The 13,891-nt window shown below is 40.6% G+C and overlaps 2 protein-coding genes across 2 annotated transcripts; both read left to right on the forward strand.

Annotated features, from left to right (window-relative positions):
• The first annotated feature begins 4,357 nt into the window (after positions 1 to 4,357).
• On the forward strand, positions 4,358 to 8,782 carry LOC4337175 (cullin-3B). Its single transcript, XM_015781447.3, has 2 exons — positions 4,358 to 4,693; positions 6,536 to 8,782. The coding sequence occupies exons 1-2, from the start codon at positions 4,533 to 4,535 to the stop codon at positions 8,568 to 8,570; spliced, it is 2,196 nt and encodes a 731-aa protein (XP_015636933.1). The 5' UTR covers positions 4,358 to 4,532; the 3' UTR covers positions 8,571 to 8,782.
• Positions 8,783 to 10,696: 1,914 nt separating this feature from the next.
• LOC4337176 (V-type proton ATPase subunit D) lies at positions 10,697 to 13,559 on the forward strand. Its single transcript, XM_015780683.2, has 2 exons — positions 10,697 to 11,719; positions 13,184 to 13,559. The coding sequence occupies exon 1, from the start codon at positions 10,881 to 10,883 to the stop codon at positions 11,688 to 11,690; it is 810 nt and encodes a 269-aa protein (XP_015636169.1). The 5' UTR covers positions 10,697 to 10,880; the 3' UTR covers positions 11,691 to 11,719; positions 13,184 to 13,559.
• The last annotated feature ends 332 nt before the right edge of the window (positions 13,560 to 13,891 follow it).

The raw sequence follows: 13,891 nt of genomic DNA on the forward strand, positions 1-13,891 counted from the left end.
TTAGTAATGTCGTGTGGGTAAAGTGTACCCCCTCTGCAGAGGTTAACAAACTGTTCGAACAGCCGTGCCCACGGTCATGGGCGGATGTGAGGTGATTCCTAGCATAGTTTTGTTTGACAACTGCTTGTGAAATTACTGTGGTGAAAAGGGGTTCGATGTTTGAAAAATCGGCAGCTGACGGGATCAGCTAGGCCCGGGTGGCCGTTTGAAAAGTTGTTGGCCCGGGTGGCCGTTTGAAAAGCTGTTGGCCGGGTGCCAACCTTGTTTTAAGATCTAAAGATTGATACATTGCACATACTCCGACCAGACGAGACGCACTGTCTCATCCGTGTCGTTTGAGAAGCACTCACTTAGTTGTTTTTAGAAAAGAGCTCAAATAAAATAAATTGCAAAAACAACAGCTTTTCTTTGAAGCCTGCATTAAACACTTATTTCCCATGGCTTGCTGAGTACTCCCGTACTCACCCTTGCTCTATATAAATAACCCCCCCCCCCAGTTGCTGAAGAAGATGAAGCGGATCCTGCTGATGAGGAGTTCTTCTAGGAGCAAGCCGGTTACGATGAGTTTTAAGGTTTCGGCCTAGTTCCCAAGTCGCGCCTGTGTTGTTTGGTCCAAGTCCTGGCTTCCGTTTCCCTTTTGTAATGCAGTTGTGAGCTCGGGATCTGTCCGCAGCCCAACATGACTCTACCTCTACTCTATAATAAAGAGACTTCTGTTGCTGTGATAATCCGTCTTCCTGTGATACCAGCATTGTTTCCTGGGACTGGTATCGATTAACAGGTTAATTTGGAGCGTCACAGGCTAGTTCCGGTCGGTACTAGTTCGGGGCGTGACAGTTGATCGCCTCCTATCTAAGAACTCGTCTACTACTCCTCCACCCTTACTCCAAGCGGGAACGAATACTCTGTCAATCCCATGTCCATCAACGCCAAAACCTAGCTAGCGGATGCCTTGATGTTCCTTGCCGGCAAGATAACGATTGGCCATAGCTCCCTTGAGGGAGGGACATTGGCCCAGTCCTTCTTGAGTGGAGCGGTGCCAACCGCTCAATTTGAAACAGGTTATTGAGCGAACTATTATTCAGGACAAGTGGACAACCATGGATAGCAATCGAATGAACTGTGGGCAATGAGGAGGCGCCGGAATCACGGGGTGGGAGGTCGACGATGAGACAAAGGTTGACGGTAGGGTGACACTAGCGAAACTGAATAGGAGGTAAAAATGACAAGGGCGGATCCATCATCCGGTGGCACAAACCACCCCAAGACACAGAAGGTCTTGTAGGGGCAGGGCTTGATGTCTCCAGACTTGAAGAAGAACATTGTTGGCAAGGTGAGGGGAGGGGTATGGGGAGGAGCCCTATTGGGTGGGCCCAACCAACAATATTGACAGCTTCCAACATCGATGAGGTAGGAGCGGAGGAGGCGACAGTACGAGCATGGTGACGCGCATGCACACGCAAGTGAGTATTTTTTTAGAAAAATAGATTAAAAACCCATCTTCTACATCCCAACTCTCAGCTTGGAGTTGGTGTACACAGCTTGCGCAAAATGAGTGATAAGAGGAGAAGAGTAGAGATAATGTTGCATATAAATCTTGGAGCAATCAAAGTAGTTCAAAATACAACTGACTTTTTGTTTGGTTTTCAGACACGTGGTAATTCGATAATCCATTGTATTTTTCGAAGCATGTTGTAAATAATCTGTTTCAACAATCCGATAAGTGTTATTAAAAAAAATCAATACGGCAAACAATACAAAAAGCCTAAGGCTGCGTTCGTTCAGGTAACATTGAGGGAGATAACAACTCGTTTTCCGCGCGCACGCTTTCCAAACTACTAAACGGTGTGTTTTTTGCTTTAAAAAATCATATTAATCTATTTTTAAAATTTAAAACAATTAATACTCAATTAATCATGAGCTAATGGCTCACCTCGTTTTGCGTATCTTCCCAATCTCCTCGATCAACTTCTCCTCAAACTCACCCTAAGCCGAGCGGAGCGAGCTGAGCTTCCAAGTGTTGAGATCGCACATGCCATGAGCCGCGTGGAGCACGCCGTTGGATCGGGGCTGCGCGCGCACACACACAGGTTTGCACCCGGGATCCATATCCACCAAAATTTTTCCCCGGGTTTGCAGCGTAAAAGCATAATATCTTCCTTTTGCAGGACTTGCCGGTCCGCGCGCCGCGGCGAGGCAAAGGGCGAATCCTCTTTTTGTGGTTTCTTGCAGGGCTTGCAGCGCCAGATCAATGGTCTCTCTCACTCTCTACTTCATCGATGATCTCTCGCTCTCTCTACTTTATCGATATTGGTCTTCACCAATCAGCGGGGTGACCGGGCTTCAGCTTTGTCATGCGCGCATAGACCCACGGTTGATGCACTGTCATGTACCGTGTGATGCATGGTCTCTATAGCCATGCACGAAGAAGTTACACATGTTGGCTCTCCGGCCAAGTGCGTCCAACTGTCCAAGATGTAGATCGCACTAGCTAACGTTTTTTTCTTTTTTGGGTTAAGTACTTCAGTTTAATCCTTGCTCGGGTTAACTACGTCAGCCTAATCATTTGTTATGGACAATTAAGTACTTCAATTAGTTTAATCACATATACTTTACTTATACCGCGGTGCAAGTTTCTTGCTTAATTGGTTGCTTTCGTCCTACTCGTTCACATTCTTAAATGAACTCAATATTATTTCTCTTGAAGGAGATAAATTACAAATAAGCGTGGGATCGACCGAACGGTAAGAGTGACAGGAATAGGTTTTAGAGTACATGATGCTTTTACGTCTGTTCACGCCACAAATTTCCTTCAAAAAAACTAGTGATTTGATGTGAGCGAGTGACTTATTTACAACTTTAGTTACTTTCCGTAGGTGTTATCTTCCACTTTAGTTTGACATCAATCGTTTGCTATTATGTGTGCAAAATTCGATCAACATAATGATTCAGTTTGAGAAAGATAAGGACTACACACAACTTATAAGTCATTAGGAAAAAAGGTTATGCATATTCTCAACCATTGATGAAAATAGTGTATATAGGATGATATTGTAAGTAGTTTTTGTGTTTTTTTTATCAGACAGTGATTTTGTAATTCACAATCGTTCATCTTACAACTTCTATAATATTTGGATGTAGATTCTTTAAAGAAATGACCTATATGTATTTTATTATATCTGTAAAACATCACAAATGTAAAATTCCTATAGGAAGGACGTATCCAAATTTAATTTTTACAGGGCTATATATTTCCTCTGTTTCATATTCTAACACATTATAACATTTTTTCTTGTTCCAACCTTTTAAGTTGGAATAAGTTTATAGGAAAACATAATAATATTTTCAATACAAAACAAATAGCTATTACAATATATTCAATGTTAGATGTAATAAAATCAATTTGGTGCTGTGTATGTGTGTGTGTCTATATATATATATATATATATATATATATATATATATATATATATATATATATATATATATATATATATATATATATATATATATATATATATATATATATATATATATATATATATATATATATATATATATATATATATATATATATATATATATATATATATATATAAATATAAGTTGGTCAAATGATTTTAAAGAAGTTAAATCGTCTTATAATAAAATGAAGGGACTAATAAATAAAGTCTCAAAAGATAACATAATTTACACAAAAATTTTGTCTAACAGATTGAAAGTAAGTTTGAAGTGGGATTTTTCACGGCACGCAAAATGAACAAACCATTAGAGTGTGATTAACGGTGTGTTTATCACTAACTTAAAAATTAGATTATTTGATTTTTTTTAAGAAAAACTTCCATATAAAAAGCTTTTAAAAGTACACCTTTTAGAAGTTTAAAAAGCATCCTACTTTAAAACTTACCACCCATAACTCACTACCGAATCCGCAACCTAAATGGCTAAATCTCTGTTTGGATTTCAGGAGAAAAATGTGGATAATTTTAAGGTAAACATGGTTGTCACGTGAAGCTTTACAAAAATGAGTCATCGTTAAGGTCTGCCTTTGTTTGACACAAGAGTCCGGTTTTAACCGATAAGAGATCAAAACAACCTCTAATACTTGCTATGTGAAGATTTACAAAGAGTTATAGTAGATCATCACGCTCTGCCTTTGTTTAACATATATATGTGTCCAGTTTTAACAGGTTAGAGATAAAAAAAACCCTAATGAAGAACATATCACAATATCAAACTCCCAAAAAGAAAAAAAAACAGAAGAAAAGAAAAAGAAAGCCACCCCCGGACGGAAAACGAAGATCCAAATATAGAGCAGGCCCGTATAATCAGAAGGAAACCAAAAAAGAAAAAAAATAGGAGAATTAAACGAGCAAGATATATCGTCGACGAGGCCCATCGCGTGCGCTTCCCCTCCCCTCTCGCCTCCCCAAATTCGCGTTCGCCACCGTCGCGTCCCCCCTCGCCTCTGCCTCGCCGGAACCCTAGGGAGATCGCCGGAGCACGGCGCTGGCTCACGGGCGGCGGCGGAGATGAACTCGCAGAAGAAGCGCAGCCCCAAGATCGAGCCCTTCCGGCACCGCGTGGATGCGGACCCAAAGTCCTTCGACAAATCGTGGAAGAAGCTCGAGGACGCCATCCGCGAGATTTACAACCACAACGCCAGCGGCCTCTCCTTCGAGGAGCTGTACAGGTTGATAGATCTACGCCGCATCCCCTGCCTGATTTTTTTCTGTTTTATGCTAGGTTGATTTTGGCGCGGCGTCCCATGTGGGGGGCGGGGGATACGGGGAATCGAGTTTTGTATGAAACGCCAGCTCGATTAGTAGATTTAGTTTCTCACACTGTCATCGTTGGAGTCATTTTTTTTTCCTTAGGTTTTGCTGTATGATCATCTATGTATATAGATTGGATATTAGGCGATGTGCAGGGAGTTTCAAACGATTTTAATCGATCGGATATATGCTACATGCATGCCTATTAGGTAGTTCTGTGTATGCTACATGCATGCCTACATGCAGTACATATGTCGGAATTTGCAACCCTAGTTTCATGATTTGCATCCATTGTACAGTAGAGAAAAGGAATTCCCTTATTTATGATCGATAATAGTGGTTCTCTGGAAATTGTAACGCTTTGGGGTCATGGGCTGTGGTGTAGTGATATTATCCGACATATGTACTGCACAGTGCACATGCCGTCTATTTCATGAAGGCCACATCTATGTATTACCCTATGGTAGGATTTTGTTCCCTCTCTTAAGCTTCAATGGATTCGAAATTTTCTTTAAGCCTGAAATATTGAATATAAGTCGGTCATATCTGCTTTGCTCCTATGATGTTTCTAGAATAGTGCTGGATAATTTTGTCTCCTCATAAGTTATTCTGGGTTGGAAGTTTGATACCCTTTGCATATGCCCTTTTAATCAATATGATATTTTATAGCTTAAAGGTAATCTATTTACTCTCTACTAGTGAGCATGCTGGTTAATCATTATTTCAAAACATATTTCATTGTTTTCTATATGCTACATTTCATCGTGGTGTTGTACGCATATGTGTCCTTATCTTAACAAACACTATCTTACCTGGTTTTAACCATCATAATCTACCCATTTATTATTGTGTAACTACTTAGCAAGTAGAAATAATAGTAACCACTAGAAAAGGAAAAATTTGCTATACTTAATAATGTTTCATATTCTAAAGATTTTCCCACTCTGCTAAAGATTTTCCCTGCCAAAATATAGTATTATTGTAGATTTATTAATTCATTAGTTTTGGTTGAGATAAGACATAGTGAGGTCCTTTCTTTTGAGAGTTTGGTGTATATATTCAAGGAACTTGATCTTCCTGGCAGTGCATTGTAGTGCTCTCTTTACCTGCGTAAGTTACAGCTGATAAAAATATCCCTTCTTTGTTTGGTCCTCTTCATTTTATTAGACACCAAAGACCAAAGATAGAAATTAGCTGATAAGCACCTTTCATGCATTGCTCTTGTTGGCCTTTTGTTTTGCAAGCTTAGGAAGTTAGGGGGACTCCACATTGTTCTGCTATATCCTCTTAATTAATAGTGTATGGCATGCAGCAGCACTTTTGCAATAATACTTTTTTTCGATTTCCATATGTTCCTCATTTACTGGTTATTATTGCTATTTCCAATTTAATAAGTACTCCAGGCTTGATATATAATTATAGACAAGTAATATTAATATAATATAACTCAATTTCAAAATTAATACAGTTAACTTTGTAGTTCCCTTCAATTATAGCTTTCCATTCCTGCAAGCTAAATTGTTGTCTGCTACATCCATCATCTGTTATCACTGCTATGCTTTCACGACATGGAGTAAAAACATTGTTTGAAAGCTTAGTATCATCTATGTGATAGTGCGGGTGACATTGTGTGTTTATTATTTGGGAGCTCTGCACATATAATAATATTAGCTAGATGTTGTATAAGGGTTACGAGAAAACTCCTCTATTTTAGTTTCTTCACTTAATTCTATATCATAATACTCCTTTTGTGTGATCAGGACTGCTTATAACTTGGTTCTTCACAAGCATGGTCTGAAGCTATATGATAAACTCACAGAGAATTTAAAAGGACACCTGAAAGAAATGTGCAGATCAATAGAGGATGCCCAAGGTAGTTTGTTTCTGGAGGAACTGCAGAGAAGATGGGCTGATCACAATAAGGCACTACAAATGATCAGAGATATACTCATGTATATGGATAGGACATTTATTGCAACTAACAAAAAGACACCTGTCTTTGACCTTGGTCTAGAGTTGTGGAGAGATATCGTTGTCCGCACTCCCAAAATTCATGGGAGGTTGCTTGACACACTCCTTGAACTCATTCATAGAGAGAGGATGGGTGAGATGATAAACAGAGGTCTGATGAGGAGTACCACCAAAATGTTGATGGATCTAGGGTCTTCTGTCTATCATGATGACTTTGAGAAGCCATTCCTTGAGGTATCCGCAAGTTTCTATAGTGGTGAGTCACAACAGTTCATTGAGTGCTGTGATTGTGGCGAATATCTCAAGAAAGCTGAGAGACGGCTTGCTGAAGAGTTGGAGCGTGTTTCTCAGTATATGGATGCCAAAACCGCAGACAAAATAACTAGTGTTGTGGACACTGAGATGCTTGCAAATCACATGCAGCGGTTGATTCTTATGGAGAATTCTGGTCTTGTGAATATGCTTGTTGATGACAAACATGAAGACCTTAGCAGGATGTACAACTTGTTTAAACGTGTTCCTGATGGGCATTCAACAATTAGATCTGTGATGGCCTCTCATGTTAAGGAAAGTGGAAAGGCATTGGTATCTGACCCAGAGAAGATAAAGGACCCTGTTGAGTTTGTCCAGCGTCTTCTAAATGAGAAAGACAAGTATGATGAGATCATAAGTATTTCATTCAGCAATGACAAGGCTTTCCAAAATGCTCTGAATTCCTCCTTCGAGAATTTCATCAACTTGAACAACCGATCTCCTGAATTCATTTCGCTGTTTGTTGATGACAAGCTCCGGAAAGGGGTGAAAGGGGCCAATGAAGAGGATGTTGAAACTGTCTTGGACAAGGTGATGATGCTCTTCAGATATTTGCAGGAGAAAGATGTTTTTGAGAAATATTACAAGCAACACTTGGCCAAACGTCTTCTATCTGGGAAAACTACTTCTGATGAAGCTGAGAGGAGTATGCTTGTGAAGCTGAAGACGGAATGTGGCTACCAGTTTACGTCAAAATTGGAAGGCATGTTCAATGATCTGAAGACATCGCATGATACTATGCAAAGTTTTTATGCTAATCTCTCTGGTGATACTGATAGCCCAACAATATCAGTCCAGATACTCACCACTGGGTCTTGGCCAACACAGCCATGTACCCCCTGCAAACTTCCACCTGAAATTGTTGATATATCTGAGAAATTCCGGGCATTCTACCTTGGCACCCACAATGGCAGGAGATTGACATGGCAAACAAACATGGGGAATGCAGATATCAAAGCAACGTTCGGAGGCCGCAGGCATGAGTTGAATGTCTCGACATATCAGATGTGTGTCCTGATGCTGTTTAATTCAGCAGATGGCTTGACTTACGGTGACATTGAGCAGGCCACAGGTATACCACATGCTGATCTGAAACGCTGCCTCCAGTCTCTTGCTTGTGTTAAGGGTAAGAATGTGCTGCGGAAGGAACCCATGAGCAAGGATATATCTGAAGATGACACTTTCTACTACAATGACAAGTTCACAAGCAAGTTGGTCAAGGTGAAGATTGGCACCGTGGTTGCTCAGAAAGAAACAGAACCAGAGAAGTTGGAAACTCGCCAGAGAGTTGAGGAAGACAGGAAACCTCAAATTGAGGCTGCAATTGTCAGAATCATGAAGTCCAGAAGAGTCTTGGACCACAATAGCATAATCACGGAGGTGACAAAGCAGCTTCAATCGCGCTTTTTGCCAAATCCTGTTGTGATAAAGAAAAGAATAGAGTCCCTGATCGAGAGGGAGTTCTTGGAGAGGGACAAGGTAGATAGGAAGATGTACCGTTATCTTGCATAGATGCCCTCCCTGTCGAAACAACAGACTGTCCATAAACGGGTTGCTGCTATGTATACCTACCCATGTTTCAATTTTCTTCCATTCATTCTCTTTAGATCTGCTGCAGAGCCAAAGGTGGCATACTAACATTTCTAGGCCTGTTATCTTTGGTACAGATATAGAAAACGATCTTATATCTTTCTGGTAATACATAGAATGTTGCTGGTCGTTAATCCGTGGTTTGATTCTTCTGTGAGTTTTAGTTTTTTGTTATGATTAATTTGTGTTCATGGATGTGATAGTTGCATTTTGCGCTTGATATTGGTCAGTTTTTTTGGCCAACCTGTTCTTGTTCGAAGATGTGGTATTCAGTCTGGCGTTGCCTTTGCTGCTGTCAGTTTTCGCATGGGTACAAGAAATTGTTGAAGGAAAATAAGCGGGCTAAGTTTTTTCCAGGCAAATCGTCAATTTTGCTGGACATGTTTTTTCAGGCAATTCGTCAATTTGATAGTTCAAGCTACTGTTATATCTGGATTTAGAAAAAAAAATATAAATCTTGATATAGCACGGAACGTTGCACAAAATTTCCATACATCTGGGTTTAGAAGAAAATTTGAAAATGTGAGATACTTACTCCGTTTCATATTATAAGTTGTTTTGATTTTTTTAGTTAAAAATTTTAAGTTTGATTAAGTTTATACAAAATATATTAACATTTTAAACGCAAAACAAACATTATCAAAATATATTGAATGCTACATTTAATGAAACTAATTTGATATTGTAGATGTTATTATATTTTTCTATAAACTTGGCTAAACATAAAGAAGTTTGATTAGAAAAAAGTTAAACCGGTTTATAATATGAAACGGAGTTAGTAGCAGATAACATTTCACAAAATTTCCCTACCTCTGGGTTTAGAAGAAAAAATATAAATTTGAGATGGCATATAATTATGGGGGAATAGAGCTAACTGCTAGCTATAGTTTCTATCCTCTGATTTTCGTCGTCTATTGATTTTAGTCGGTTTCGTACATGCGGGGTCCATTCAGGTCGCTCTCCCACATGCATGACATTGGATCAACGCTTGCTATGTCCGTTTTCAATTGATTTGTTTCCAACGCATAGCCCCATGATTAGCCATATACAACTGCATTAACCACGGCAGCCCTGGTTCTATCCAGCAACGGTTGTATAGATTGAAAGCAAATTATTATATTCAATAAACTTTAGTTTCAAATAAATAGTAATAATCTCATAAAAACCGTAATATATTTTAAAGTATTTATAAAATTCCTAATCTTTTTAAACTATCAGCATGCCAATATATATATTCATTACGTTTTTAACTATCCAGCTTAAATAAATTGATAAACATGAATTAACTCATGCTTAATACTCTTATTTTTCTTTATCGAGATACATGCTTACGAAGTTGAAAGTAAGTACGACTTGATACAACAATGCAAGTTAAAGTCACGATCTGTAATACCCCGATACTAAAATCAAAGCGTCATGATTCTTACCAAGCTTTTTTTCCCGGTCAACTAGTAATTGATTAGTAACTCGTACAATAATAATAATTATGTGATATTTCAGGGTATATTATATCTGAACCTCTCATTGAACAATAGTTTACGCTGGCGTAGTTAGATCTCACCCTGGTTTGCTGAGTTGTGTTCTCGTAGTAATAATAAATCCATAATCAGCCTCCATAATAATTCGGCCGTGTTTAATTTCCCAAATTCTTAACTTTCTATCACATCACATCACATTGAAAACTTTTCTATACACATAAACTACCAACTTTTTCTCTAAACTATCAACTTTCTCCTAACTTCTCAACTTTTTCACCATCTAAACACAGTCTTCATAATGTGCGCATAATTCTTATATTTAAATCGGAGCTCTTGTTGGACACGTTTTTATGGAATGACCGGATTGATTTCATAAGAATTCAAATCGAATACTTGTGAAATTATATACCCTGGCCTAAGGTCTCGCTCTCACTCACCGACGTCACCGTTCCTTTATATTTTCACTAATCTATACCTAATTAAATAAGAATTCGTTTATAGAATAACCAAATCATACGGCGATTTGGCCCTCCCACGAACAAAACCACCGGTACACCGCCCCGGCGCGGCGCGCGGAGACGTGTCCCGATCCAACTCACGAATTGGGGAGCACACAACAAAATTCCGATCCAACCCTAAGCCCGATCCGCCCTAGCACGATCCCCTCCCCCCTCCCCGTCTCCGATCCCCCTCCTCCACCTCAGATCTCCGGCGAGCCGATCGAATCGGCGGCTGCGGCGGCGGCGGCGGCGCGATGTCGGGGCAGACGCAGCGCCTGAACGTGGTGCCGACGGTGACGATGCTCGGGGTCATGAAGGCCCGGCTCGTCGGCGCCACCCGCGGCCACGCGCTCCTCAAGAAGAAGTCGGACGCGCTCACCGTGCAGTTCCGCGCCATCCTCAAGAAGATCGTCGCCGCCAAGGAGTCCATGGGGGAGGCCATGAGGGCGTCCTCCTTCTCCCTCGCCGAGGCCAAGTACGTCGCCGGCGACGGCGTCCGCCACGTCGTCCTCCAGTCCGTCCGCTCCGCCTCCCTCCGCGTCCGCTCCCACCAGGAGAACGTCGCCGGTGTCAAGCTCCCCAAGTTCACCCACTTCGTCGACCCCGCCGCCGGCTCCGCTGGGCCATCCAACGCGTCCCCCAGCCTCACCGGCCTCGCCCGCGGCGGGCAGCAGGTCGCCGCCTGCCGCGCCGCGCACGTCAAGGCCATCGAGGTGCTCGTCGAGCTCGCCTCGCTGCAGACGTCCTTCCTGACCCTCGATGAGGCCATCAAGACCACCAACCGCCGTGTCAACGCGCTGGAGAACGTCGTGAAGCCGAGGCTGGAGAACACCATCAGCTACATCAAGGGGGAGCTGGACGAGCTCGAGCGTGAGGACTTCTTCAGGCTCAAGAAGATCCAGGGTTACAAGAAGAGGGAGATCGAGAGGCAGATGGCTGCAGCCAAGCAATTCGCAGAGGAACAGCTTGCGGAGGAGGTTGCCCTCAAGAGGGGTATCTCTGTGGGTGCTGCCACCAACATGTTGGTTGCCGGTGGAGAGAGGGACGAAGACATCATCTTCTGATCATCTTCGGTCATACAGTGATTCAATCGGTGCGTAGTATTGATGCTTTATGCTATTTTTGTGATCTGATATTGGAAACCTCTCATAGATGTGTTCACAGTGGCACATTCTTTTCATAAGAACTACAATTTTAATATATCAGACTTCAGTATTAGTTAAGTTGCATCAATTAGAGATAACTGTTTTTAGGAACAGTGGTTCTTAGATGGATGCAATTTACTTTGTTAGATATGTCAAGATATCAAACTAATGATCCTATTCAAGCTTTGTATCGTTGATTGGAACTAAGCTGCTGTTGACAATAGCCATGATTGATTATATAGTTATTCTTATTAGATGATTGACATTCAACTTCACATTATCTTTTTTTTTTTTGGCAAAAGTGTTGCCAACTGCACGGTTATGCTTTATAGGATTGAAGTGTAGTAAATAAGCTTTAGTAAATGAATATTAGTCACCTATATGACCAATTGACCAGCCAAGCTTCATACCTAGATCGTCTATTGTAGCCATGTGCTAACTAATCGAGTTTAATAGGCAGGTCGGTCACCTTGAATGTATTCCTCTGTGCATGCCATTAAATCAATAGGTGTGGTAGGATCTTACAAATAAAATAGATAAGTGCCAATTTGTAGCATTACTTATATATGGGCTTAAGCATTGCACTGTTTAGTCTCCATGTATAAATTGCAGGCAACATATTAGAGAAGTGAAGTTGGTTTATGTACTTTTAGGAAAGCATCGTGATGGTACATTAGTACTCCTTAAATATCAAGGTTTTATTATTGAGGAGTTTTATGTTTCTTATCAAAATTTTACTTTAGTTTCAATCACATCAACACATCCCAAGATAAATATAAATTGAGTTAACCACTAAAGCAGATAGGGATGGCTGATGTTTGATAGAGAGAGATGGGACATGGTAATGCCAGCATGCCAAGGAGATTAGTTTTGTTTTGCGTAGAAATCATGAGTTGTGTTGTCAGAAGTCATGACAAATGTTAAATGCAGTGCATGTGTATCTGGGTTAAAACTGCAAGCTGATCCTTCAACTCTGAAGGCCAGATGAATTTCAAGTTGGACCTGCTAGTTTGCATGAACCAGAGGTTCACTGGACATGGATTCTTTGTGCTATGAGTCGCTGAGTTGCATTTCCTTTACAAAGCAAACTAATAGCGGAGCCTTTAGTTTACTTTAAAATTTTATGACAGTTCAAATTTATCAAAACCAAGGCCATTTTCCATAACCACTGTCCACTGATGAAGCTGAAGAATAAAAGTTTAGATTATCATTTAATCTTGACAAACTGGAATTGAGCATAGATACATGTGGTCTTTCTGCTTTTTGACAGATGTGCTACCTACTGTGGCTGAAATTGTTTCTTCTGTTCATTTGTGACACCAGCTTTAATAATGTGGACTATTGTAGCATTCACATGTGGAATTAATAACTCTGTTTCCCAAAAGTTTTCACGCTGTTGCTTCTCTTTGCAGTGGTGGAAATAATAAGTTGTGATGCTGGAGCTCCAGAATCGCACCTGTTTATAGAGTGGCGGAGGTTTTGTTTCAGGCGGTAGTCTGGACTCTGTTCATCCAAAAGACCACAAATAATTTGTACTTGGAACCAACCAACGGATGGATTGTTTATGTGCAGTTTTCGTAGTTAATTCAATTGGGCTGTATTTCTTTGCCATGTTCGTTTTAGCTATATATTTGTTTGGAAAGGTGTTCGTTGATTGGGGTTTCGCAAACTGAAGCTGCAGACTCGAAGTGTATTTCGATCTGGTTGAGTAATTCTGTACTCTGTACTGTAGCAGCACACTTTTCGTTCTGAATTGTCGTGGATGGGAAAAGAATAATTAAGCTCTCATTTTGCCGACTGCTGCTAGGATAAAAACCATCTGCGCATAAAGCTTCTCGAGAATTTCACATTTCTATCGATCCTGAAGATTTTCATATAAAGCTGTTCATCCCTTGGGCAGGAAAAATAAATTCCAAAACGGCCTAGCTCAAATCTTCCGGTTAAGTTTCAGCAGTGGAGAGTTTCAAGAAAGACTACTATCCCTCTTTCGATGAGAAAGGGTCAGAATATACATCCTCTATAACTCAGATCGACGGAAACACGTGTGTTACATCTGAAACACATCCCTCTTTCGATGAGAAAGGGTCAGAATATACATCCTCTATAACTCAGATCGACTG

The sequence above is a fragment of the Oryza sativa genome, chromosome 4, assembly GCF_034140825.1.
Source record: "Oryza sativa Japonica Group chromosome 4, ASM3414082v1".
Taxonomy (NCBI): Eukaryota; Viridiplantae; Streptophyta; class Magnoliopsida; order Poales; family Poaceae; genus Oryza; species Oryza sativa.

What these genes read in the sequence shown, in the direction of transcription:
- LOC4337175 (XM_015781447.3), top strand. Translation starts at nt 4,533, where the DNA reads ATGAACTCGCAGAAGAAGCGCAGCCCCAAGATCGAGCCCTTCCGGCAC. An exon ending in TCCTTCGAGGAGCTGTACAG is followed by an intron (nt 4,694 to 6,535) that starts GTTGATAGATCT and finishes TTGTGTGATCAG; the next exon opens with GACTGCTTATAACTTGGTTC.
- LOC4337176 (XM_015780683.2), top strand. Translation starts at nt 10,881, where the DNA reads ATGTCGGGGCAGACGCAGCGCCTGAACGTGGTGCCGACGGTGACGATG.